The following is a 24320-nucleotide window of genomic DNA, read 5'->3' as shown; positions in this document are numbered from 1 at the left end:
AAATTATATTTTTGGCTTCGGTGTCGATTGTAGATCACACCCCAAGTATTCTTTTAAAAAATATTCAATGTACAGTTTTGACTTTCCTACCATTTTATTATATGTATAGATAGATAGTTTAAGAAATCACTTTTATTGTTTCAGTGTAAACGCCTGCAAGTACAAAATCCAGTCACTTAAGCTGTAACGAAAATGTTGTTTTGCAACATCAATGTTTTGCAAGTTCGTATAAACTGGCGTACATATTTTTAATTTATTAATTTAATCTTCAAAGACCTTTGGAAATCCAGTTCATCTTAAATATTTAAAAATATCAATTTTTTTATGTTACAATAATTTTAATGTTTTTTCGAAATTGTATGGACCAATATATTTACTTATGGTTGTAAGTATCCCAGTATGAGTTAGGAACGTGTCTACCTTCCGCCTTACGACTAATTTACGTACAACATTGTATATATCAAGTAGTAACCTTCCAATTTGCGTAAACTGAACTTGTGACATTACTTTGTTCAACAGTTGGTAGTATTCGTGTTTTAATTAGTCACAAATTTAATAATAATTTATAAATCTCAAGTATAGTAGTCTGATATATAACACATTTGGATAATGCTGCTGATATCGAGTTTGTCCCGTCTGTTTCGTAATAAAAAAAAACCCTTTCGAATTAATTAGAATTATTTTCAACATATAGTAACAGTTACGTTATAATAATAATAAAATATATTTTTTTTGCTTCAGGAAGATTATATGGGAAACTAGCTGCTGTCCGCGATGTCATCTGCGTAAGCGCTATACAGGACCAAAACTACCTATGATTATACCTTTTAAAATAACATTCATTTACATGTATCTTCTTTCCATTTCATATCTACAGAAAAATGTCATAGATGGCGCTGCTTTAAAATTGACTTATTTACTTATATTCATTTAATTATGTTTATCGGGTTAGTTATTTGTATTTCGTGATTTTTATAGTATGAAGCTAGCTTATATAGCATGGTTATTAACATAATAACAACAACATTCAAATATGCGTCGTTAGATTACACGTTGTTACAGAATGCGTTGAAGAAATAAAGGTTCACTGCTCGTTCCCGGTAGGTGATAGCATGATAATATGTAGCCTATATGTTGACCCGACTTCTTAATAATATTCGTGCCAAATTTGAAGTAAATCCATGCGGTACTTTTTGAGTTTATCACAGACAAACAAAAATTCTAAGAACTATATTTTTGGCTTCGGTATCGATTGTAGATCACACCCAAGTATTCTTTTTAAAAAATATTCAATGTACAGTTTTGACTTTCCTACCATTTTATTATATGTATAGATAAGTTTTTGTATAATTGATATACCTAGACGTACTTCGCGTTTCTGATTGGAGCAAAATTGTTCTCAAAAATATTGTGTTGAAATATATAATAAATGAAATTGAACCAGATTGAGTATTTTTTGAACTATTTTATTGTTGCAATCCTAAAGTTGGTCATTATGGTCCACATTATTACGACTCGTATTACCTATCACATCGGCTTATCAATACATATAATAAAAATGTAACTGCGGTTGCTGTACACTTAAGATTCATGAGAAAAAATATTATTTGGACATTTATCAACTCAAATAGCACCCAAAACAATAATTGTCCATCTCAGAAACAGCTTATCCGATTTAGATGTCGTTTTTACTAATATATTGTGGCAAGCTTAGCTTAGAATTTAGTGTTTTTTTCATGTCAATCGATTAGTAACTAAAAAAATTATGCCAATTTTTTTTATGCCACGTTGAACATTTAAAGTCACTATTCCACGCGGACGAAGTCGCGAGCACAGCTAGTTATAAATAAAATACGATTAAGAACAGAATGTCATATTCTTGAAAGAAAAGTGTTCTTTAATGTCATTAGCTCAGTCGTAAAATGTATAAAATAAAATATTATACGATAGCGTGAATAATTCAGCTGTGTTATTATTATAAAGACATAAAGCTATACCAAGAATCGAAACTGACGATCGTTAATGAGTACCAGTAAACTGTCAAATGCTAAATTTTATTTTAAAATTGACTGCTGTATACGAAAAAGATTAAAAGGCTTAAAATATTTGACCTTTACAAAAATTTACCCATGATCTTAAGCTTTAATAATGAAATGGTCCGATAGTAAGTGTTCAATAAAAACATAAAAAATATATCTACTAAAAAAAAAACAAGTAAGTAGGAGGTATATCTATTACATAATTAATAAGATTATATCTGTATAAGCCCGAAACGCAAAAATCTCCCGTTTTTTCAAATTATCTGAAAATTTTGTGTATAGGTATACATTTTTGTATGTAAATACACATCATTAAGATAACTCAAAAACTATTTGTCATATGTCTATGAGATCATGTTCAAATTTAAATGGGACACAATAAACTACGTCTTTCGAATAAAACAAGAATCATAAAAATTGGTACTCTCGGTGAAAAGTAAGATAAGACGTAAAACACATGGAAATACAGCCGAATTGAGACCCTCCTTTTTTGAAGTCGTTTTATTAATAAATAAACCTACTTATTATCGTGAAAAAAACCGATGTGGCGTTTTGAGCCAGAAAAACAATGGGCATGTTGTCACCTGCCCTACATTTGTTATCAATTAACACAATCTTGGTACAAATTCAAGTGCTTCTATATTTCTTACGCTACGCCGATTTAAACAAGAATAATATTTATTAAATTAGCATCAAATTCGTTGAATCATGCTATTTATTTTATTGATGTAATTAGAAATACGATAAAATCTAAATTGTATATTACCATATGATATTATCAGTTTTTGATCGTTGCCTGATTGATTATAATTGAATGAATTCAATTTTACTAAAAGTAATGAAATACGTTGAAAATATAAAATTATTTTGAATCAGTACTCTTCTAGAATAAATCGTGATAGACGTCTGGCAATGCTGTATAAAAATGATTTCATTATTGAATATTTTAATAATAAACCATTGTTTGTGAATAGAAACGCGTTTACAATAACATTAAATAATAATAATAATCTTACTAAAAGAAAAAGAGTTAATAAGTATTCAATCGCATATGCCTTGAAACCTCTTACGTATTTTTCATCTTTATTTGCTTTGAATTGTTTTACTTATAGCAAAAATGGTATAAAGAAACTTAACGTTTACAATAAATTTTATTGCGCTGTTGTAATATTAGTATTCGTTCCTTTTAGTACATTTGTCAAATCAATAAATTTTCGTCAAGTGGGTACAGATTTGCCTTTTGATATAATAACAAAGTCTTTTATAATATTTCAATGCTTAGAAAATATATATGATTTGTTTAGTACTTCATTTGGCAATAGTTACTATTATATTAAATTAATAGAAACGATTGACAGCATTGACGGTCACTATCAAATAACAAAAACACTCTTTATCAAGAGGCGAATATTTTCTATTGTATTAACTTTAATACCAATTTTCCTTATTTCGTTTACATTTGCATTTTCCAAATTTGAATTATTGAGTATCGTGAATGATATTACGCTAGTAATTCTATTATTACAAGGAAATATCTGTATATTTTTCGCAAGTATCATTTATATATGCTTATTAAATTTTAATATTATTTTACGAAAGAAACTTGGAGATAATATATCGTCATCAAAGAAACTTATATTTACAGACGATTCCTTGGCATACTTTATTAATGTAAGTTGGTAAAAAACAACAAAATATTTTATATTCAATAAAATTATACACTTTACATTTTTACTAAAACTAGCAGATATTTTTTATTCCACTTTTTGCATTAATCATCTCTTGTTATTTCAGAAAATGCTCAGTGATCCGAGATACACAGAATCCAATAATGGCTATTGTTGGTTTGAACTCATGCAAATATATGATAAAATCTCTGACTGTATATATTTTTTTAACAAAATCTACGCGAAGCAGGTAATATTTTTAGTGAAATTAATAATGGACACAATCATAGCCGCACGTAATATTTAAGTACATTTTTTTACAGATTTTCTTAATGTTCAATGAATGGCTCATAACCACGCTACTTACGATTTGTAGATCTATTTCACCGACTTATAAGGTAATGAACACGTTGTATGTTCTTCATGTTTTAAGATTATTTTGAACAAATGGTACGAAGCAACAAAAATTATCTTGGTCGATAGGTACTACAAATTGATATAATGCTTGTTTCAGAGTACTCATAAAGTCAGGACGGATTTGTACTTTTATGCCTTCTCAAATATTCGGTCACTGCTTCTAACTGGAATCAGCGAAAGACTTATTCAAGAACGAAGAAAAACTCAACTGCTTTTGGAACATATTTTGATTTACAATGATTTAGGTATCAAACATTATGGTGATTGAGTATTTTTTTTTTACCTAATTCAATTTAATTTTACCTGAAACGATTTTGTTCATAGATCCAGATTACCGCAGTCAGGTCAAAACCATGTTAGCTTTAGTACATACAAGACAACTCCAGTTATCAGCAGTCGTATGTTCCGTTAATTTTCCAATTATGATCACATTTGCGGCTCGAATTGTATCTTATACAGTTCTAATGATACAAAACTTCTACATGAAATTACTATTGAAGAATTGAATTATACATTAATGATCTTCCGGATTTGATAAAAAGTTGATATGTTAAAAAAATGTTCACTAATAATAATTAAAATTAATCTGGAAATCAAGTTATTTTATTTTAATTACCACAACATTTGAAATAGTGCCAATTGTTTTGAATTTAACTTTTCCCGTTGTATTTGATGTGTAGTTGAACATACTTGTCGCTTCTATTTCAACTAGCTGTAGCACAACAGGTCCACAGGAACACAAGTCCAACTTAATTATTTGGTACTTCCCAATCGAGATGTTCCAGATTTTGATCGAAATATTTCCTGTTATGCCCTATCCCAATAAAAAAATAAGCTGTGACCAAGACATTATTAAATCGATTTTATTATTAGGACTACCGCAATAAACTTATGCAACCATAATATTAATATTAAATTATAATTAAGTAAAAAAAACCTTTTTGAATAATTGTGTTTGCTCGCAATCGAAAAAAAAACGACTTCAAATACAAAACAATAACACAACGTAGGTAGACGAAAAATTAGTCAAGTAAAAACGCGTTATCAAAGATTACTCGAAAAGTAGTTATCAGATCTCGATCAAATTTAAATGAGACCACAAGACACGCACCAGGTTTGAATTAAAATAAGAATCATCAAAATTATTTATAAAGAATAAACTGCTATATTAGTGGATAAGACAACTCACTAAGTTATAATAGATGTGGCCATGTAACATCATTTGATCGATATTCACCGAAGTAGTTAAATACGCGCCATCAAACATTACAAAAAAAGTACAGTAAAAAAAGTGCATCAGCTTTCGATTAAAATAAGAATCATCAAAATCGGTATACACAGTGAAAAGTTATACGGTATAATAACAACGTAGGTCGACCAAAAAATAGTCAAGCAAATATGCATTCTAATACATAGCGCGAAAATTACTCATTAGAGCTCAATTAAGTTTAACCCATAGAGCAACACGGAGGGGAGTAGCCCTGGCGTTTTTTTAACCGACTTCAAAAAAAGGAGGAGGTTACTCAATTCGACCGTATATATATATATATATATATATATATATATATATATATATATATATACGGTCGAATTGAGTATATATATATATATATATATATATATATATTTTTTTTTTATATATGTTCGGAGATAACTTCTTCGTTTATGAACCGATTTTGATAATTCTTTTTTCGTTGGAAAGAAGATATCCCTAGTTTAGTACCATGATAAGGAAACCAGGATCTGATGATGGGATCCCAGAGAAATCAAGGAAAACTTTCAAAAATCGTACGGGTGACTAGTAAATTAATCATGTTTTCATTAAGTACTATAAAGCAAGAAAGAAAGATAGTCGAGGGAACTCTTCAACAATTTATGGTAATTACCTGCTTTTTGAACTTAATTCGTTTCTATTGATGAGAACTTTGCACCTGTATGAGTTATAAGTGCCATTACAGTCTGATGATGGAGACAAAAGTTATTCGAGGGAACACTTTAACGATTTATAGCAATTACCTGCTGTTTGAACTTAATTCGTTTCTATTAATGAGAACTTTGCATATATATGAGTTATAAGTGCCATTTCAGTCTGATGATGGAGACGAAAGATAGTCGACGGAACTTTTCAACGATTTATAGCAATTACCTGCTGTGTGGTCATCTGTGTCGCAGGACCAGGTTTGATGATGGAGCCCATAAGCACTCGAGGGAATTTCTCAACAATTTACAGAAGTTACCTTTTGTTGTTTGACGACCGCTTAGTGCCAAGTAAATACTACAACAACCTGACTATAATAAGAAATATAAACAACACACACACAACAAACAAGTACAAAAAATATTATTAGATATATCAAAACATAACAGAATATTAACAGTATTCAAACTAATAGTCAATGAAACAAATTATGAAAGAAAACTGAATACAACTTACGAGTAGATACTAGAGTAGTTATTGTTTTACTTGGCACCGACTTCAAAATTATAAAATATTTATTTAATCATTTCTGATTAACTAAATCAAAATACGAATTACTTTGTACTAAGTAAATTTATTTTTCACTTTTTAGTTTCCTGTTTGAAGTCGGTTTTTTTTTTGTTAAAAATTATTACCGATACAAAACTGTCTGGCATTTTTTGCGGGGGGAAATTACACACATGCTTACTTTATTTAATTCACAGACAAAAATAATCGTCTATCACTACGAAACTCACACATACTAAATTAAAAACACACTTACATTTGTTACACACACATAGATACATTCTGTGTCATTATAGTATAACTAGCTGACCCGGCGAACTTCGTATCGCCTAACAGTGACTTTTAAGTATTATCACAAATCCTTTGTATGGGAGTATAGAAAAGTGTTGTTTTTAGACTTTTTCTGAAAATTTTAAATTTTTTTTTTTTTTTTAATTTTTCTCTCCGTAAGAACCATCCTCGTACTTCAAGGAATATTTAAAAAAAAGAATTAGCGAAATCGGTCCAACCGTTCTCGAGTTTTGCGCTTAGCAACACATTCAGCGACTCATTTTTAACCGACTTCAAAAAAAGGAGGAGGTTACTCAATTCGACCGTATATATATTTTTTTTTTATGTATGTTCGGAGATAACTTCTTCGTTTATGAACCGATTTTGATAATTCTTTTTTTGTTCGAAAGGAGATATTCATAGTTTGGTACCATGATAAGGAAACCAGGATCTGATGATGGGATCCCAGAGAAATCGAGAGAAACTTTCAAAAATCGTAAGGGTGACTAGTAAATTTAATCATGTTTTCATTAAGCACTATAAAGCACTACTATTTAATAAAGGTCTGGAGTCGATCTGATGATGGAGAAGAAAGATAGTCGAGGGAACTCTTCAACAATTTATAGCAATTACCTTCTTTTTGAACTTAATTCGTTTCTATTGATGAGAACTTTGCACCCGTATTAGTTATAAGTGCCATTACAGTCTGATGATGGATACAAAAATTAGTCGAGGGAACTCTTTAACGATTTATAGCAATTACCTGCTGTTTGAACTTAATTCGTTTCTATTGATGAGAACTTTGCACCCGTATTAGTTATAAGTGCCATTACAGTCTGATGATGGATACAAAAATTAGTCGAGGGAACTCTTTAACGATTTATAGCAATTACCTGCTGTTTGAACTTAATTCGTTTCTATTGATGAGAACTTTGCATATATATGAGTTATAAGTGCCATTTCAGTCTGATGATGGAGACGAAAGATAGTCGAGGGTACTCTTCAACGACTTATAGAAATTACCTGCTGTTTGAACTTAATTCGTTTTTACTGATTAGAACTTTGCACCTATATGAGTTACAAGTGCCATTAAAGTCTGATGATGGAGACGAAAGATAGTCGAGGGTACTTTTCAACGATTAATAGCAATTACCTGCTGTTTGAACTCAGTTCGTTTCTATTGATTAGAACTTTGCACCTATATGAGTTACAAGTGTCATTAAAGTCTGATGATGGAGACGAAAGATATTCGAGGGAACTTTTGAACGATTTATAGCAATTACCTGCTGTTTGAACTTAATTCGTTTCTATTGATGAGACCTTTGCACCTATATGAGTTACAAGTGCCATTAAAGTCTGATGACGGAGACGAAAGATAGTCGAGGGAACTTTTCAACGATTTATAGCAATTACCTGCTGTGTGATCATCTGTGTCGCAGGACCAGGTTTGATGATGGAGCCCATAAACACTCGAGGGAATTTCTCAACAATTTACAGCAGTTACCTTTTGCTGTTTGACGACCGCTTTGACGGTCGCGGGTTCTATTCCCGCTCGGAGTGGATATTTATGTTTATACAAATATTTATTTTCAGTCTAGTTGTTAATCCTTGTGGTTCTCCCAACCTAGCCTCGCTACACGCTAGGCTGTCAGTCCCGGTTGTTATTACGTACACCTGATAGCGAACTTTACTCATAGTATGTCGACGCGTTAGCGCAGCGGTCACAGCACCGGCTGTTGCGCTGGCGTTAGTGGGTTCAATCCCCGCGCACGACAGACATTTGTATTGGCCATATAGATGTTTGTCATGATCTGGGTGTTTGTGCTTGTGTATTGTGTATGTTTCCGAACCCCCGACATAAGAGAAAAAGCATCCTTGTTAGGTCTACCCATCACTAAAAATTGTAAAATAAAATAATTTTTAACAAAAACAAAAACCGACTTCAAAAAGGAAACTAAAAAGTGAAAAATAAATTTACTTAGTACAAAGTAATTCGTATTTTGATTTAGTTAATCAGAAATGATTAAATAAATATTTTATAATTTTGAAGTTGGTGCCAAGTAAATACTACAACAACCTGGCTACAATAACAGATACAAACAACACACACACAACAAACAAGTTCAAAAAATATTATTAGATATGTCAAAACAATAACAGAATAATCACAGTATTCAACCTAATAGTCAATGAAACAAATTATGAAAGAAAACTAAATACAACTTACGAGTAGATACTAGAGTAGTTATTGTTTTACTTGGCACCGACTTCAAAATTATAAAATATTTATTTAATCATTTCTGATTAACTAAATCAAAATACGAATTACTTTGTACTAAGTAAATTTATTTTTCACTTTTTAGTTTTCTTTTTGAAGTCGGTTTTTGTTTTTGTTAAAAATTATTTTATTATATTATAGATGACACGCCGCAACTACACTGACAAGTTGCTTACAGCCGTGGTTGTAACAAATGTCGATATGTATTATCGATAAATTCAAGTACTCGGTTATGGAAATAAGATTTTTAAAGTGATAATAAGGTAAGATGTTATTATAAAAATAGACTTAATTTATTATATACTACAAATCAAACATCTTCATGTAAAATAAACGATTATAAAGAGTAAAGATTTGATTGTTTGTTTGTTAGCATTGAATAGGCTCCGAAACTATTGGACCGATTCAAAAAATTATTTCATCGTTGAGAAACTACACTATCCTTGAGCGACATAGGTTATACTATATTTTTAAAAATATTAGAGATCTTTACTAAAACTCCAATAATGTAACCCAAGGGTTAAAAAAATAACCTAAAAAACTCCTTACATTGCGTGCGCTGCAAAAACTAATGATAATAGAAATACAAAATGTAGTAAGACTTTGTAGAATACATCATTATCTACTATAATTGTATTTGCTCGTAAACGAAAAACAAAACTGACTTCAATTACATCGACAAGTAATACAATATATGTAATATATACGCGTTATCAAAGGTTACTCAAAAAGATGTTATCAGATCTCGATGAAATTTAAGCGCAACCACATGATAAACATCCGCTTTCTATTAAATTAAAAATTATCAAAATTGGTCCACCCAGTCAAAAGTTCTGAAGTAACATACATAAAAAAATACACTCGAATTGAGACCCTCCTCCCTTTTTGGAAGTCGGTTAAAAAGTGTCGCGACAGCATATGTCTAACTATTATAATTATGTCACAATACGTTTGGTGCAACGTTGTTGTGCCCACCCAGGCGTTGACGGGGCATGGCGGATTCTCCGAATACTTGTACCGTTTCAAGTGTAAGGAGAGTCCGTCGTGCGTCTGCGACCCTGGGTGCACCGAGTCCGTCCTCCACGTCCTCCTGGAGTGTCCAATATTTGCCTACGAGAGGCTACGTTTAGAAAATGAAATAGGCGTACAAATGATAAAAGGAAACTTGTGCGAATTAATTAAAAATAAGACAAGTAGAGAACTGTTCCTACAGTATTGCAGGAAAATAGTTAAAGCTGTTAATATTAGAAATAAGACCTAGAAAATTATGTTTTCTAAATATAATTGTATATATAGTATAACATAAGCAAATAAGATGTAAGTAGGAATAGAATAAAAATTAGAATAGCTTCCACATGTAAAAATTAGTGTAATTTTTATTAGAAGTAATAATAAGTATGTAAGAACCTATGAATGTAAAACTAGTGTAATAAAGTAAAATAGAATTAAGAAAACAAAAAATGTAAATAAAATCATTGTACCCAAACCCCACTTATTTCCCAAGTGTCTATTAGTTTTAGTAATATAGTAGTAAGAAATAGATTAGATGGGAACCCACCCAGTGTGTGAATGAGGACAGAATGACAGAAAGAACTAGTATGTTGAATGAAAGTACGAGAGGAATAATAGCGAGAACTGGAATGATTGAGTAGAGTAGGACAGTCTCACACCCAAGTGTGGGGGTCTAAAAAAAAAAAAAAAAAAAAAAAAAAGTTGTTGTGCCAAACAATGCCAGTCTACAATAAACGATTTAAAATTAACCCACATTTTGAGGAGTTGATGATGTACACTGTGATGTCAACGAATCAGGAATTGGGAGCGTAGCACTAATGGCATCATAAGATGATAGCCTGTCATCTGCTAGATTGAATGATTTGTTGATGACTCTGAAAGGATGGATTTAACATTGTTAATTTTCAAAGTTGACAAATTTAAGTTTCGTTTCACTACTATGACTAAGGTGAACCATAATTATCTTGATTACCTTGTACATGAGACAAAAAAAAAAAAACTTACGGGACACAAACAGTGTGGCGTTAGTGTTGGTTTGGTGCCCTCGACTAATCCTTCTATTGTTCGCCAACACTTGAAAGTTAGTGGTATTGATATGATCTGAACAAATTACACTATTTTTTGTGGGCGTCCAGGTCTGTCTGTTATTACAATTTTTTTCCATGTATCCCTTAAATTTGGATTTTCAGAAAACCTGCCAAATTTTTATATAAAACATTATGGTCGAAGTTCACATTAAGTAATTCTAGTAAAATGTATTAATACTCGTAATATGCGTATTATATTTAATTTAATGCAATTTTATTATATAACTATGTTTATTAAAAAAAGCTAGCAATATTATATTATAAATAAATCAAAATCTCAAAAATGATGAGATAACTATCTACAAACAAACCGGTAACAACACTATCGCTCGGCGACAGTGACTTCTCGGAAATAGAATCCGATCAGTCGCTCGACCGATCCGCATATTGTATGAGGGCAAGCGGCCTATGTTGGTAAACAAATCGAGTCAACACGACCGATAATATTTGTAATTTTTAAGTTTATAAAAGGTTTAAAAGAAGTATACAAGTAATAATGTGATTAAAAAATACTTACGTATGAAAGGTAACGCCATGTTTTTAGTAAATTTGACGTGGCAGATCTTTTTTTGAAGCAAAAAACAGAACAATTTGGCATTTTTTGAATGACGTTGATTCAATCGCGCAACTAGATTTAGTCTAGTGATCAGTGCGGCTGCAACTAGTTTTATTGTACGCATATGGCCATTTGGCCTTATACCTTGACAGAGGGGAACGCCTGTACATGGCTACTCCCCTCCGTGTTGCTCTTTGCTCGACATCATAGATGACGTCACTGTTTGCTTCCACATAACACCCACTTCATGCACAAAACATAGGTGGGTCAGAATGTTGTCTTTCATTAGATTTGGCAAAAACGCAACAATAAATTCCCAGGAATCCATGTTAGGCTACATACTCCAATCCATGTGAAATATTCACTCACAACCCCCACATCTGCATGTTTTCGACTCCACCATGCCACCGTATTGATAGCACACAGCTGACACCTGACAGCACCCAAATATGCGTTCTAATTACAAAATTCGCCTACAATGCCTGTGGCGTTTTTTACGTTAATGGGGGTGAAAGTGATTTAGTGAACGGCAATTTCAGCGGTCGTGGCCGATGGCACTGTAGGCGTTAAGTGAAACACGCTCAATGACGTACGAGACCACTGACACCAGCGTGATTTAATAGATTTCTACTTTTTTGGTAGATTTCGAGGTACCGGTAACAATATCTAGTAGGTAAAAAATATTTGGTATATTTAGGTAGAATTCACGCTTTTCAACTATTCTGGAACTTTTTTTTCCTTCATAGGCAAACCTATCGAAAAAATGTGGGGTATTCCCCTTTTTATCGAATTGATTGTAACTATTTATTTCTAATATTAATTATTCGAGAGGAAAAGCTGTTGGGCGAATACCACATGTATTGAGAAAAATTGATTAGGTGGGTATATCTTTAATTTTTATTCTTTTCGTAACCTTTCGTGCTGTGAGCCAGTGATGTAAAGTTATCGATTTATCAGTGCAACTCGCAATTTTAGTGAATAAAAATCCATAAAATGATTTTAGCGTATATTCTTCCGATTTACTCTATTTTAGCTCATGAAACTTAAATTATACGAGTTTTAGTTTTGTAACACTCAGTGTACCTATATTTAACTTTATATAAATGGTACTAGCTATTTCCCAGAGGCATTTTATAATATGAGACTCTTATTAAACAAGCCAATTTAAGCTGTATTTTATAGGTACTAAGGATTAAATATTATTGTTTTTGGAATGTAGGAGTTTCCCACAGTTATCAATTCCGAGTGAAACACAAAATTTCAATAAAAAGTAGCATAGGTTACAGATGCTAAGAAATAGGGCTTTCAAATCAAATTAATGGACTCAAAACAGCTTTATGACAATGTTACCCAACATAATGAACCGACCATAACTCGATCACAATTTAAAAATACCCATATTTCTGTAGATTTTAATTTTAAGTAATAAACATTGATTTATCTAAATTACGGTGTTTTCTTTGTTCATCTTATTGTTTTATCGTTATAATCAAGTGAACAATATTATACTTTTTCGTTGTAACACAACAGCGAATACATGTAATAGATTTTTAGTATTTTCTCGTTCTCTTTTAGTAGAATTTAGTAGTTTTTAATCTCCACAAGCAGTAGATTCGTTCAATGAAATCTGGTCACACAGCCTGACGCAGTGACGCTTCTTGATTTCATTCTAAGCTTCTATTGCTTACTTGTTTCTACAGCTAGTAACTTTTGCGTATCAGTTATCGTTTATGTTTGTAATCATTTTATTTTATTTTTTATAATCGAATTAAGATATATAATTCTTTTACGTGTGCTAAAATACTCTTAAGTTTTTATTCTTAGTTGTTGTTGAAGTAATTAACAAACACCTAATTAGGTTTTTGCTAGTTCAACTGTACTCGTTCCGTTCAGTGTAACTGTAGAACAATAAAGATGTCCGGATGTAAGTATAATTAAATTACAATATCTATGAACACTGTAACTAAATTTACTATTTATGTAATAAATTCGTCTAGATCTATTTAAAAAACCTGTTGCTAGGCCTAAGTGGGCGTATAGGTCATCTGGTTTTCGCCGGCGCTTATTCAAATAAACAATAAATACTTCAAGGAATGTAAAAACTAACAATTTAGTTGTGAAATACGTTATGTAATCGATAAACAAATGAATATCTAAATATGAAGGAATTTAGTTTTTGATTTTGTCTTTATTCACATCTTACAATGTTGTTAGCCATTTTTTTATTTGGCTCATTAATGGTACATATGTAGGTATAAATTTTTATGTGACATTAAACAATAATCATACCTACTCTATAATTATCTTACAGTAAAACCAATGTGTATGTAATAAAGTGATTAGATTTCCAAAAATTTTATACTCAGTGTTCAGAAAGCAATACAAAAATAGCTGACAATCATTTTGCTTTTTAAGTACGACTTTCACTGTAACCTTTTTGTTAAAAAATTATAAAATATATTGACCAAAAAGATAGTCTTATGTTTCTATTTAATAATGTAATAATTTTTAATTTTGATGAATTACATACCTACTCAACATTATGAATCATATATACATATATACTTTAATGATGCAGAGTAAAAATTGCACAATGATTTCAGATCCATATGGAGGCAACCCTCCCCAATATCCTCCCCCCCAAAATCAGATGTATCCTCAAATATATAATCCTGCCAATCCTCCACCCCCTGGTCACCCTAATCATGCTGCACCAGGGTATCCTTCTGGTCAAAACCCTCAATTTCCTTACCAGTCAGGTTTTGCTGTTTACCCGACTCAACAGTTTCCTCCGAGACAAGCTCCTCCGGCAGCCATGTCATACCCAGGTGGTCCGACGGCTCCACCTTCATATGGATATACAGGATACCCGACAGTAACTCCGCAGCCAGGTTACGAACGTAAGCTTTATTTAATTATAACTAGTTTTGTAAAATTAAGTGAAAACGTAATTGATAATCATAAGAGTAGACTTGTTCTTTTTCTATACAACTAGGTCGGCTAGGAACAATACAGCTCACCTGATTGTAAGCAATTATAATCATAACTTATAGATGCTACACCAAAAGCATTGCAAGCTCATAGGCAACCTTACCTCCAATCCTCCCCCTGGGAACTCTGGTCAACTTACTTACCATAGGATCACAACACTGCTTGAAATCAGTATTATAGCTGTGATCTTCTGTAAGGTCGAGGTACTTACCCAGTTGGACTGCTCCAGATTTTAAGCAGGATATTTCCTGCTGTGCCCTACCTCAGTTTCTCAATGTATTCTTAGAAATATAATTGATATTCTCAAACTATTCTTAAAAATCTTGAGTCAAAGGTTAAGATAACAATTAATTTTATTATTAATAGAGATAGTTTAGTGATTTAAATTAGATGTGCTTAAACATTCCATAATACTCAGTAAAACAGACCATTCGTTTAAAGAGATAATATCATCAATTTCAGCTGCAATTGAATGGATTCCATCTACACCCATGGATGCTCACAATCTAAGCAACAGAGCAGTTGTCGCCGGCTATGAGGGTTATGACCATAGTCCGCTCTGGGTAATTAGAGCCAAGTATGAAGGTGACGTGATTCCAGGTAAACTAGCTATCCAACACAAAGCTGCATATGTGCCTTGGGGTGGAAATGAAAACAGCGTACAAAACTTTGAGGTAATTCTTAAAACATTTCTGTAAGTTATGTGAAATACTATAGAGTGTATCAGTAACTATAGAGATATAAGTACATGTATATTATTTTTAGTCAATACGTTTTTCATGTATTTAATTTTTAACCGATTTCAAAAAAGGAGGAGATTCTCAACGTTCTCGACTGTTTTCTTTTTAAATATATGTTACTTAAGAACTTTACTGGGTTGACAAATTTAGATGATTCTTTTATAATTATAATATATGTACATGTATCATGAACTTCATATTGCATCCAGACTCGAGGCGGTAACAGAAACCACAAACCACAGAGTAGAAACCAGGGTCATTGTAAACTAAACCAACACAGTAGTTATATGACAGCAGCTATAAAGTTTTACTAGTTTTATCAAAAACATAATATGTTAATTTTCATACACATACTTATTTGATGTTAATCAATATTTTTCAGGTTTGCTGTGCACGTCCAGAGAAAATTCATTGGGTAGAAGTCAGAGATGGTATAATACCACCAAATGCAGTTATTGGTGGCAATACTTTATCTGGTGAACCTCTTTACATCGGTAGAGCACGGGAACAAGGATCTTTGACTCCTGGAAAAGTAAGTTCTCTATATAAAATTATTATCCTTTTTAAATCTAATTTATAATGCAAGAAGACAAATGTAAATCCAAGAAATTAGATTTTTTTTATTTAGTAGTTAGAGTTTAATAGTTTTGTTAGGTACCAACAGGAATTTTAGTAGTTATGAAAGATTTTAGTTACATACATAAAATGATTCTCTATTAACTAACAGTTTAGCAGTTAACATTCGGCTTCCTTCCATACTCAAAAGCTTATTGGCTTTACAATATTTATGTAAGTGTTTAAATTAATTACAATTTTAGTATTTTTAAGTACATAATGCTTCTCATTCGTTGAAGCAAATAAAGGCTCACATGTGACCGTATCAGCTAGGTGATAGGTGATGAACGGGCCATTTTCCGCAACTCGACGTCTCCGTGCGCCTATTTTGCGTGACTGGCTGTGGACACTATTCGTGCCAGCCCAGCTCCTTAAGGAAGCCTAGCAGACCCTTCACGTTGCCGACTTCCTGGAGCAACCTCGGTGTCCCGAGGTTTAGTGCCCTGTAGTTTGCCACACTACCGCATTCCGGCAGGATGTGTGAGGCCGTTTCTTCTGCCTCCATGCACGCTCTGCATAGGGAGCTGTCTGTAACACCTAAATTGTGTGTTTGTTAAGCAAGGCATGTCCAGTAAGAGCCCCGACCAGTAGTCGGAGCTGAGCTCTACCATAACCGCAAAGTTTGCGGGACAATCCTAGGTTGATCCTTGAAAGAGCTTCCCTGGTCTGCCTGCAGGTAACTAGGTTTGCGAATTATTCTTGGTGCATTACCTTGGTATTGTGTCGCAGCTGGCCGCACAACCATCCGAAAGGCAAGCGCAGAATGGGTTCTGGTTCGTAGACCCTCAACTCCGATCCCTCCCTCGCCAGTCGATCAGCTGCGTCGTTGCCTCGCGATCCACTGTGTCCCTTTATCCATTGAAGGGTAATGGTGTTTGTTTCACTTACCTTCGTCAGAGCTCGACGGCACTCGTATATTAACGCTGATGTCATAGTGTTGCTCTGCAGACAGTATACAGATTAGAAAACCCTGTACCTCTCTGGAGTTGATCCCTGTTTTGCCATTATGATTCAGATGCATTCCCCCTGGAAGACAGTATTACGGATTCCCAATGGTGATGAGATGTTGATATTCAGGTCTTCTGAGTGAACCCCAGAACCTGTACCTGACCGTATCAGATATTTGCAATTTAATATTATTCATTCATTTAAAATTCCAGCAAAATATTTCCAGACTATTTGAAAAAAAGTATAAAGCTTCTTTAGGCTCAATAAAATTATAAAAGCATGGTTTTTTTTTATTATTAATTTAAATTATAAAAAAAAAATTGTGAATAAATCAATAAAATTTTAGCTTTGTTATTTTTAGTTTTAATAAAAAAAATGTGTCAAATGCTTCTACTTTTTGTAACTTTTTCCAATACTATTTATCATAGCTTTTCCTGAAAAGAAACTCACCATAAAAGTTGATTTGGATACTTCCTTTTTTTATTTGCTATTATTTTATACAACTTACAATAATTGAAAGGTGTGACTGAGAGACTGTAATAAATTTTTTTAAATAGTTGAATCATAGCAAAGAATAAATATGCTTTATATTATGCTTCAGCCTGTAATATCCCACTGCTGGGCATAGGCCTCTTTCCCCATGTAGAAGAAGGATCAGAGTTTACTTAATCCACCATGATGCTCCAAAGCGTGTTTGTAGATATATTCCTATATATCCATGAGTAGCGATCGATATCAGGTGTACATGATAACCGGGACCGACGGCTTAACCTGCTATCCGAGGAATACTGGGGAGACCCACAAGGACTACACTAACACCCAGTCCTCGGCAAACCTTTGTATGGTCAATACAAATGATTGTCATGTGCAAGCATCGAACCCGCAACCGCTAACGCAACATCCACAAACCAGTGCTGTGACCGTTGCGCCAACGCGCACACTTTTACACATTGATTATTGAAATAAAGCGTGACAGCGTGGTGACTATGGGCAAAACACACGAGTTCACGTTATTTTTGGCATAAACTTGTGGAGGCCTACGTCCAACAGTGGACTGTATAGGCTGTAATGATTGATTGATTGATTGAAATAAAAAAAGTAAATTTTTTGGAGTTTATTGGACGGAATAAACTTCAATTTATAATAAAATAAAAATTAGTGTTAGGGTTTAGCTTTTGTAGTGACACCTAGAGGTAATAAATAATATTGCTATCAAAAGTAAAAAAATTGTACAAATTACATATAAAGCATTTGATGTGAATAACACTGGTTTCAACATGGAATTAAACCACCGAAAGTAATTTCATAAACAAAAAAGGACGAAGAAGTCAGTACAGTACAGGCTTAGAAATCGTACAATTAGTTGAGTCAACTGAAGAGCTAATAAGAGTAATTTCAATTTGAAACAACACAGTTTCTTTGGCAATATCAATCTTAAAGCTGAGAAAACTAAATAAAAGACTCTTACATTTGAGTAGTAACGTATATTAGCGTGATCGCTGACGCAGGATGATGACCACGTTGCACCTTTCCGACAACTTGAGCAGCTTCTTCAGAACTGTGAGCGTACACTTTATCATTTTGCTTATTGTAGTGTTTTTCAATCGTGAAAATTTTTTCATCGGTAAAGAGGATATTTCTGTGCCTTTCACCTGCGAATCGTGACAGAAGGCGTTTTGATCGATCCACTCTCTTTAATTGTAAATATTGAATTAGGGTATGTCCTGTATATCGACGATAAGCACCGAGTTCGGGTCTTGTTTTATAATACGCGACAGAGTCCTAGCGAAAGCTTCATTTCTCGCGATAAGATTTTTTGCTTCCTAAATGGGGTTTCGACGAATTCTGGCTTTAACAGCATTAACAGCCTTTGTAGTTCTAACAACACGCGGGCATCCCGATCTTTTCTGGTCTTTGACAGACGAAGTGTTGCTGTATCTGTTGATAATACGATATACGAACATACGGCTGATACCAAGCTTTTGAAGTGTCTGGAATGATCGACGGCTCCATACCCACTTTGTACAAGGCGATCGCTGCAATCCAATTTTCTCACCCCATTCTGTAATTTAATAATGAACACGAAAAAATATCGCAATGGCGCAAAATCGAAATAAGTTTTTCAAATGTCAAATTTCAAAATAATTAAAAAGTTAAAAAAAAAAAGAAAAGATTTTATGTAACAGTATTTATGGCCAGACTAGTTATATGTATAAATCATAACTTAGTTTACTTTTGACTCAACCTATAACACAGTGGCGTGCATAAAGTTTTTAGACAGGGTAGGCAGTCAAAAAAAATATGAACAGCCACACTGCACCTACTTTCTCGCAATTTTTTCCTAATTCATTTCAATTTTGTTGGGAATAGAGGCTTTTAGATAATTTCAAGAACAGACAAGTAAATTATTGGACACGTAAAGTGTATTTATACTTATGATAATGCAGGAATACAAATACACGTACAGCAATCAACTGATATTTATCAAACAAATCAGTTACTGGATAGACTGTGACCTCATAAGGCCGGCACTCTGATAATTTCGTTTGTGTCAAACATAGGAAATCATTGATAGCACTATTAATTAGTTACGATTGTATGCTTAATGAAAGTACTTGTTTATTTATTAATAAATGAAAAATTATAACGTCATTGTTATTTATATGTTAAATCGATACGCCTGAAGATTTTTAATTTATCCGTAAAATGTGTTGAATTTGGATGAACTATTTACTTTCATATATACATATTTCATATATATTCTGTTTTGTGACACTCGGTCTGATCCTGTAGATTTTAGTTGCGAAGACACGGGACCTGCCATTACAAGGAGTGAGGTCTATCATGCCATCAGAAATGCAAAAACAAGGAAAGCTGTTGGTCTCGATGACATACCGGTCGAGGTGATTAAGATGGTTGAGGAGTATAATCTAGATTATCTTGTTAGCCTCTTCAATGTTATTTACAACTCCGGCACAAATCCATCCGACTGGCTCAAATCGACATTCATCACCTTACCTAAACTCAGGAATCCCAAAAGTTGCGGTGATTATCGTACCATTTCGCTCATGAGTCACGTTTTGAAGTTGTTCTTAAAAATAATCCATAACAGAATTTACTCAAAATGTGAGTCTGTATTATCATATACTCAGTTTGGTTTTAGAAGCGGTCTGGGAACTGGAGACGCACTTTTTGGCTATCTAGTACTGGTACAAAGATGTCGGGATATGAATAAGGATCTGTTTGTCTGCTTTATTGACTATGAAAAAGCCTTCGACCGCGTTCAGCATGCCAAGTTGATTGAGGTGCTCCAGAGGATTGGCTTAGACTTCAACGACTGTCGATTCATAAAAAAATTATACTGGAACCAGCGTGCAAATATAAGAGTCAACGGGAAATTATCGTCCTACATTGACATAGAAAGAGGCGTACGACAGGGATGTATTTTTACTGTTTAACTTGTATGCTGAAGCCATATTTTCGGAGGCACTAGATAACAGTCCAGATGGCATATCAATTAATGGCAAATTATTGTACAACATAAGGTACGCAGACGACACGATATTAGTCGCCGATAGTCTCGCGGGTCTTCAAAAGTTGATAAATTCAGTGGCTTCCGTTAGTGTTGAATACGGTATAAACATCAATACCAAAAAGACGAAGTACATGGTAATAAGCCGAACACCTGAGCTTATCACGTCTTTATCCCTAAATGGCCAGGGCATTGAACGGGTCACCAAATTCGGATATCTGGGCACAATGGTTGACGAAACAGGAGATCACAGCCTCGCAATACGATGCAGAATAGAGCAGGCACGCAACGCCTTTTCGAGAATGAAAAGAGTTCTTTGTGACCGGAACCTAAGTATTTCTCTTCGAACACGCATGGCGCGGTGCTTTGTCTTTTCTGTACTTCTCTGTGGTGTGGAAGCTTGGACGCTGACAGGAGCCATGTCTAAAAAACTGGAAGCGTTCGAGATGTGGGTGTACAAACGTATGCTAAGAATTTCTTGGAGGGACCGCGTACGAAACACCACCGTGCTACGGAGAATGGGGAAGGCCACAGAGACACTTACAGCCATAAAGAGGAGGAAATTGGAATATTTTGGACACGTGATGCGCAACACCAAAAAATATGAACTCCTTCAACTTATCATTCAGGGGAAAGTAGCAGGCAGAAGGAGGCCTGGCCGCAGAAGGATATCGTGGCGAAAGAACTTGCGCCAGTGGTTCGGGAAGAGTACAAGATCACTTTTTAGAGCAGCGGTCTCAAAAGTTGAAATCGCCCTAATGATTGCCAACCTTCGCAAGGAGACGGCACCTTAAGAAGAAGAAGAAGAAGAAGAATTTACTTTCATCAAACATACATCTCCGTTACATATTTCACAAGTAAACTTACTCATCACTAACATATTAATATTTTCACTAATAACAAGAACGCACAAATAAAAAATTCAAAGCGAATTATTACTATTACGAAATTAATCTGTGGAATGTTGCGATTACGCGACCGTGTCAAAAATCATAATTATAAGTACAAACGGTATCGAATTCAAGACAATTTAATTTGACGGGTTATTCTTAGGTAGTGCCTAATTTGGTTGTTAAACCGACCAATTAATACACTACATGCTTTATACTTTACATGTGTAACTCTACTATGTTAATTTACCGCACTGTCGACGGCCACTCTCATTTTTCTAAAACAGCGCCCGCCGCCAGTTTCGCGAGCACATCCTCAATAACATTCGCATCCCTATTATTGATCGCCATTTTGAGGCTGTGCTCGAGAATTTGCCTACGGTTTGCCTCCACCGCCCTTCTGATGAAGTGGCCGATTGCGTCGTCCTTGTCGTCGGTGTAATAGACACAGGTGTTAGTGTGTCTAGTCACCGCGACCACCGCATGCGAGACACTATCATGGATTCGGAGCCTCTCCGCCCTCGTCTGGATAACAATGACGTTTTCACTCGTCTGTCCCTGCGCCTCATGAATGGTCAAGATTTTCGACCCCTCCCCGGCTCCGTATCCCCGACCTATCAACACCTTGTAACTCTGTAGTTACTATTGCAGTAATATACATCATAAATATCATAATTTTTAATATTGTGTTCTCGTTGTCGTTTGAGTACCTACACACATTCATATTCGTTTCTGATCTGGGTGTCTATTCTTGGGGGTCTCCCCCACCGTGCCTTGAACAGCACATTAAACAGTTGGTCTCTGTTTTTATCATATACGTCTGATATTGATGTTTTTTTTTTTTAAATAAAGATATGTCCACAGGCTTATAATGCCCGTACTTTTGTTATTCAAATTTATTTATATTAGTTATTTTTATTTTTATTTATTTTTGTTAGTGATCGTTACTTGGTACACTACTGCAGCTTACATTAAGAAAACTAATTATTCTATCCTAGTGTCCCTAATGCAGACGTGAGTCCACCGATCATATATGACCATATTGATGGTTACTCGTAGCAGAGAATATATCTGCCAATCCGCAGTAGAGCGGCGTGGTGGAATCAGCTTCGATCTTTCTCCTACATGGAAAAATGGGCTATGCCCCACTGTAGGATGTTACAGGTGGAATCAAAGTGTGGCCTAGCCAGTGAGGTCGAGAGGGTGGCGCAGAGCTTAGGCAACTTTGCGTTTTCCTGAAGAATGTTCTAGGCGACACAGTGTCTGTCTGACACTGTCTATTGTCTAAATCGTCTGCAATTGACGGACTAAGGCCAATGATGATGATACTGAATTACTATCCGGTATCCGGCCGGATAGTGAAGACAAGGCCGGATAGACCGGATACCAGATAGTTACCGGATATCCGTTTTATCTCTACTCTGCACCTGGTCACAAGGCACGAACTACCCAAGCCTGGATTGAAACCCACGTTCCGGACTTTATAAGAGTTGAGAGACTGGCTCTCATCTAGCCCAGACCTCAACCCTTTAGACTTCAAATTATGGTCAGTTTTAGACGACATGGCCTGCTCTAAACGACACGACGACATTGAGTCTTTTAAAAAATCTTTGGAGCAAGCAGTGGCGAAATTTCCCTTGGAAACAGTGCGTAAATCCATATATTCGTGTCAAAACAGATTAAAGGCCTGTAGGAAAGCTAAAGGTGACCATTTCGAATAGAATATGTTATTAATTTTGCGCTGAGACGTTAATAAATATGTAGGTATAAATTTGAACAATATTACATTACTTCATTAAAAAAAATGCATTTTCATTTGTAACAAAACTGGACTAGGTATATACTACCTGACCCCCCAAACGTTGTTTTGCCATACATGTTAGTTACACCCCTTAAACCCACTTCCCCTTATAATGGGTCTGAAAAATAGATGTTGGCCGATTCTCAAACCTACCCGATGTGCACACAAAATATCGTAAAAATCGATCCAGCCGTTTCGGAGTATTGTACTTGTGACACGAGAATTGTGTATATATAGGACTAGCCGACCCGTGCCCACTTCGTTGGGCGTTAATTATTATTTTTATGATGCAAATATACAGTAAAGTTTTCATCTTTCTCTGACTTGATTTACATATACTATTATTTTTCACTGAATTTTTTGTTCAATATCAATAAAATATAGCCTATATCACTTCTGAATAGTTCAGCTTTCTGTAAGTGAAAGAATTTTTATGATCCGATTAGTATTTGCGTAGATTACCCTCTACAAACAAACAAAGTTAGAAACTTTACCTCTTCATAATATTAGTATAGATATATAAAAGCTGTATGTATGTGTTGTAAATATAATATTTTTTGTTCTAGGTCCATCCAAGCCACAATGTTATGTACATGTCGTTTGCTGGTAAAGAAATACCCCACAAAGTATATGAAATATTGTGCACAGTTTAGAATCTGTTGTTTGTATACTTTGCATAAATGTATTTAACTTTCTGTATATGATTGTTATTTACTTACAGAAAAATAACCAAATCGTTTGATTATTTTTTTTATTTTTATTGATATTTCATAATGTTATACATTTTTAAAGGTGTTTTTAATGATAATGGTTTATTACAATATTATTATTACTATGTTTAGTTGTTGTAAGTTTACTTTTTAATGTAATTGTATTTTTACATATTTTTCATGCTTCTTAAAAGCTTTTTTCTATTAGAGATTTCAAAGAAATCAAATATATACCTTAACAATAATATTAGATAATGCTAAAAAAGTGTCTTTGTATATTTC

General features: G+C 33.8%; 2 protein-coding genes across 2 annotated transcripts; both read left to right on the top strand.

The window, feature by feature from the left end:
* Window positions 1-330: 330 nt before the first annotated feature.
* LOC123657778 lies at window positions 331-4716 on the top strand. Its single transcript, XM_045593292.1, has 5 exons — window positions 331-385; window positions 3834-3956; window positions 4030-4104; window positions 4221-4368; window positions 4448-4716. The coding sequence occupies exons 1-5, from the start codon at window positions 380-382 to the stop codon at window positions 4627-4629; spliced, it is 534 nt and encodes a 177-aa protein (XP_045449248.1). The 5' UTR covers window positions 331-379; the 3' UTR covers window positions 4630-4716.
* Window positions 4717-13464: 8748 nt separating this feature from the next.
* LOC123657713 (ribonucleoprotein RB97D-like) lies at window positions 13465-24073 on the top strand. Its single transcript, XM_045593231.1, has 5 exons — window positions 13465-13735; window positions 14415-14711; window positions 15265-15476; window positions 15925-16074; window positions 23895-24073. The coding sequence occupies exons 1-5, from the start codon at window positions 13726-13728 to the stop codon at window positions 23979-23981; spliced, it is 756 nt and encodes a 251-aa protein (XP_045449187.1). The 5' UTR covers window positions 13465-13725; the 3' UTR covers window positions 23982-24073.
* The last annotated feature ends 247 nt before the right edge of the window (window positions 24074-24320 follow it).

This window comes from Melitaea cinxia, chromosome 11 (genome assembly GCF_905220565.1).
Source record: "Melitaea cinxia chromosome 11, ilMelCinx1.1, whole genome shotgun sequence".
NCBI classification, from domain to species: domain Eukaryota; kingdom Metazoa; phylum Arthropoda; class Insecta; order Lepidoptera; family Nymphalidae; genus Melitaea; species Melitaea cinxia.
This window is presented reverse-complemented; position numbering and strand designations above follow the sequence as displayed.

Excerpts from the sequence above, each read along its gene's own strand:
- LOC123657713 (XM_045593231.1), top strand. Across the intron at positions 15,477-15,924 it reads ACAGCGTACAAAACTTTGAG|GTTTGCTGTGCACGTCCAGA; the intron begins GTAATTCTTAAA and ends AATATTTTTCAG. Across the intron at positions 16,075-23,894 it reads GATCTTTGACTCCTGGAAAA|GTCCATCCAAGCCACAATGT; the intron begins GTAAGTTCTCTA and ends TTTTTGTTCTAG.
- LOC123657778 (XM_045593292.1), top strand. Across the intron at positions 4,105-4,220 it reads CTATTTCACCGACTTATAAG|AGTACTCATAAAGTCAGGAC; the intron begins GTAATGAACACG and ends TGCTTGTTTCAG. Across the intron at positions 4,369-4,447 it reads TTTGATTTACAATGATTTAG|ATCCAGATTACCGCAGTCAG; the intron begins GTATCAAACATT and ends TTTTGTTCATAG.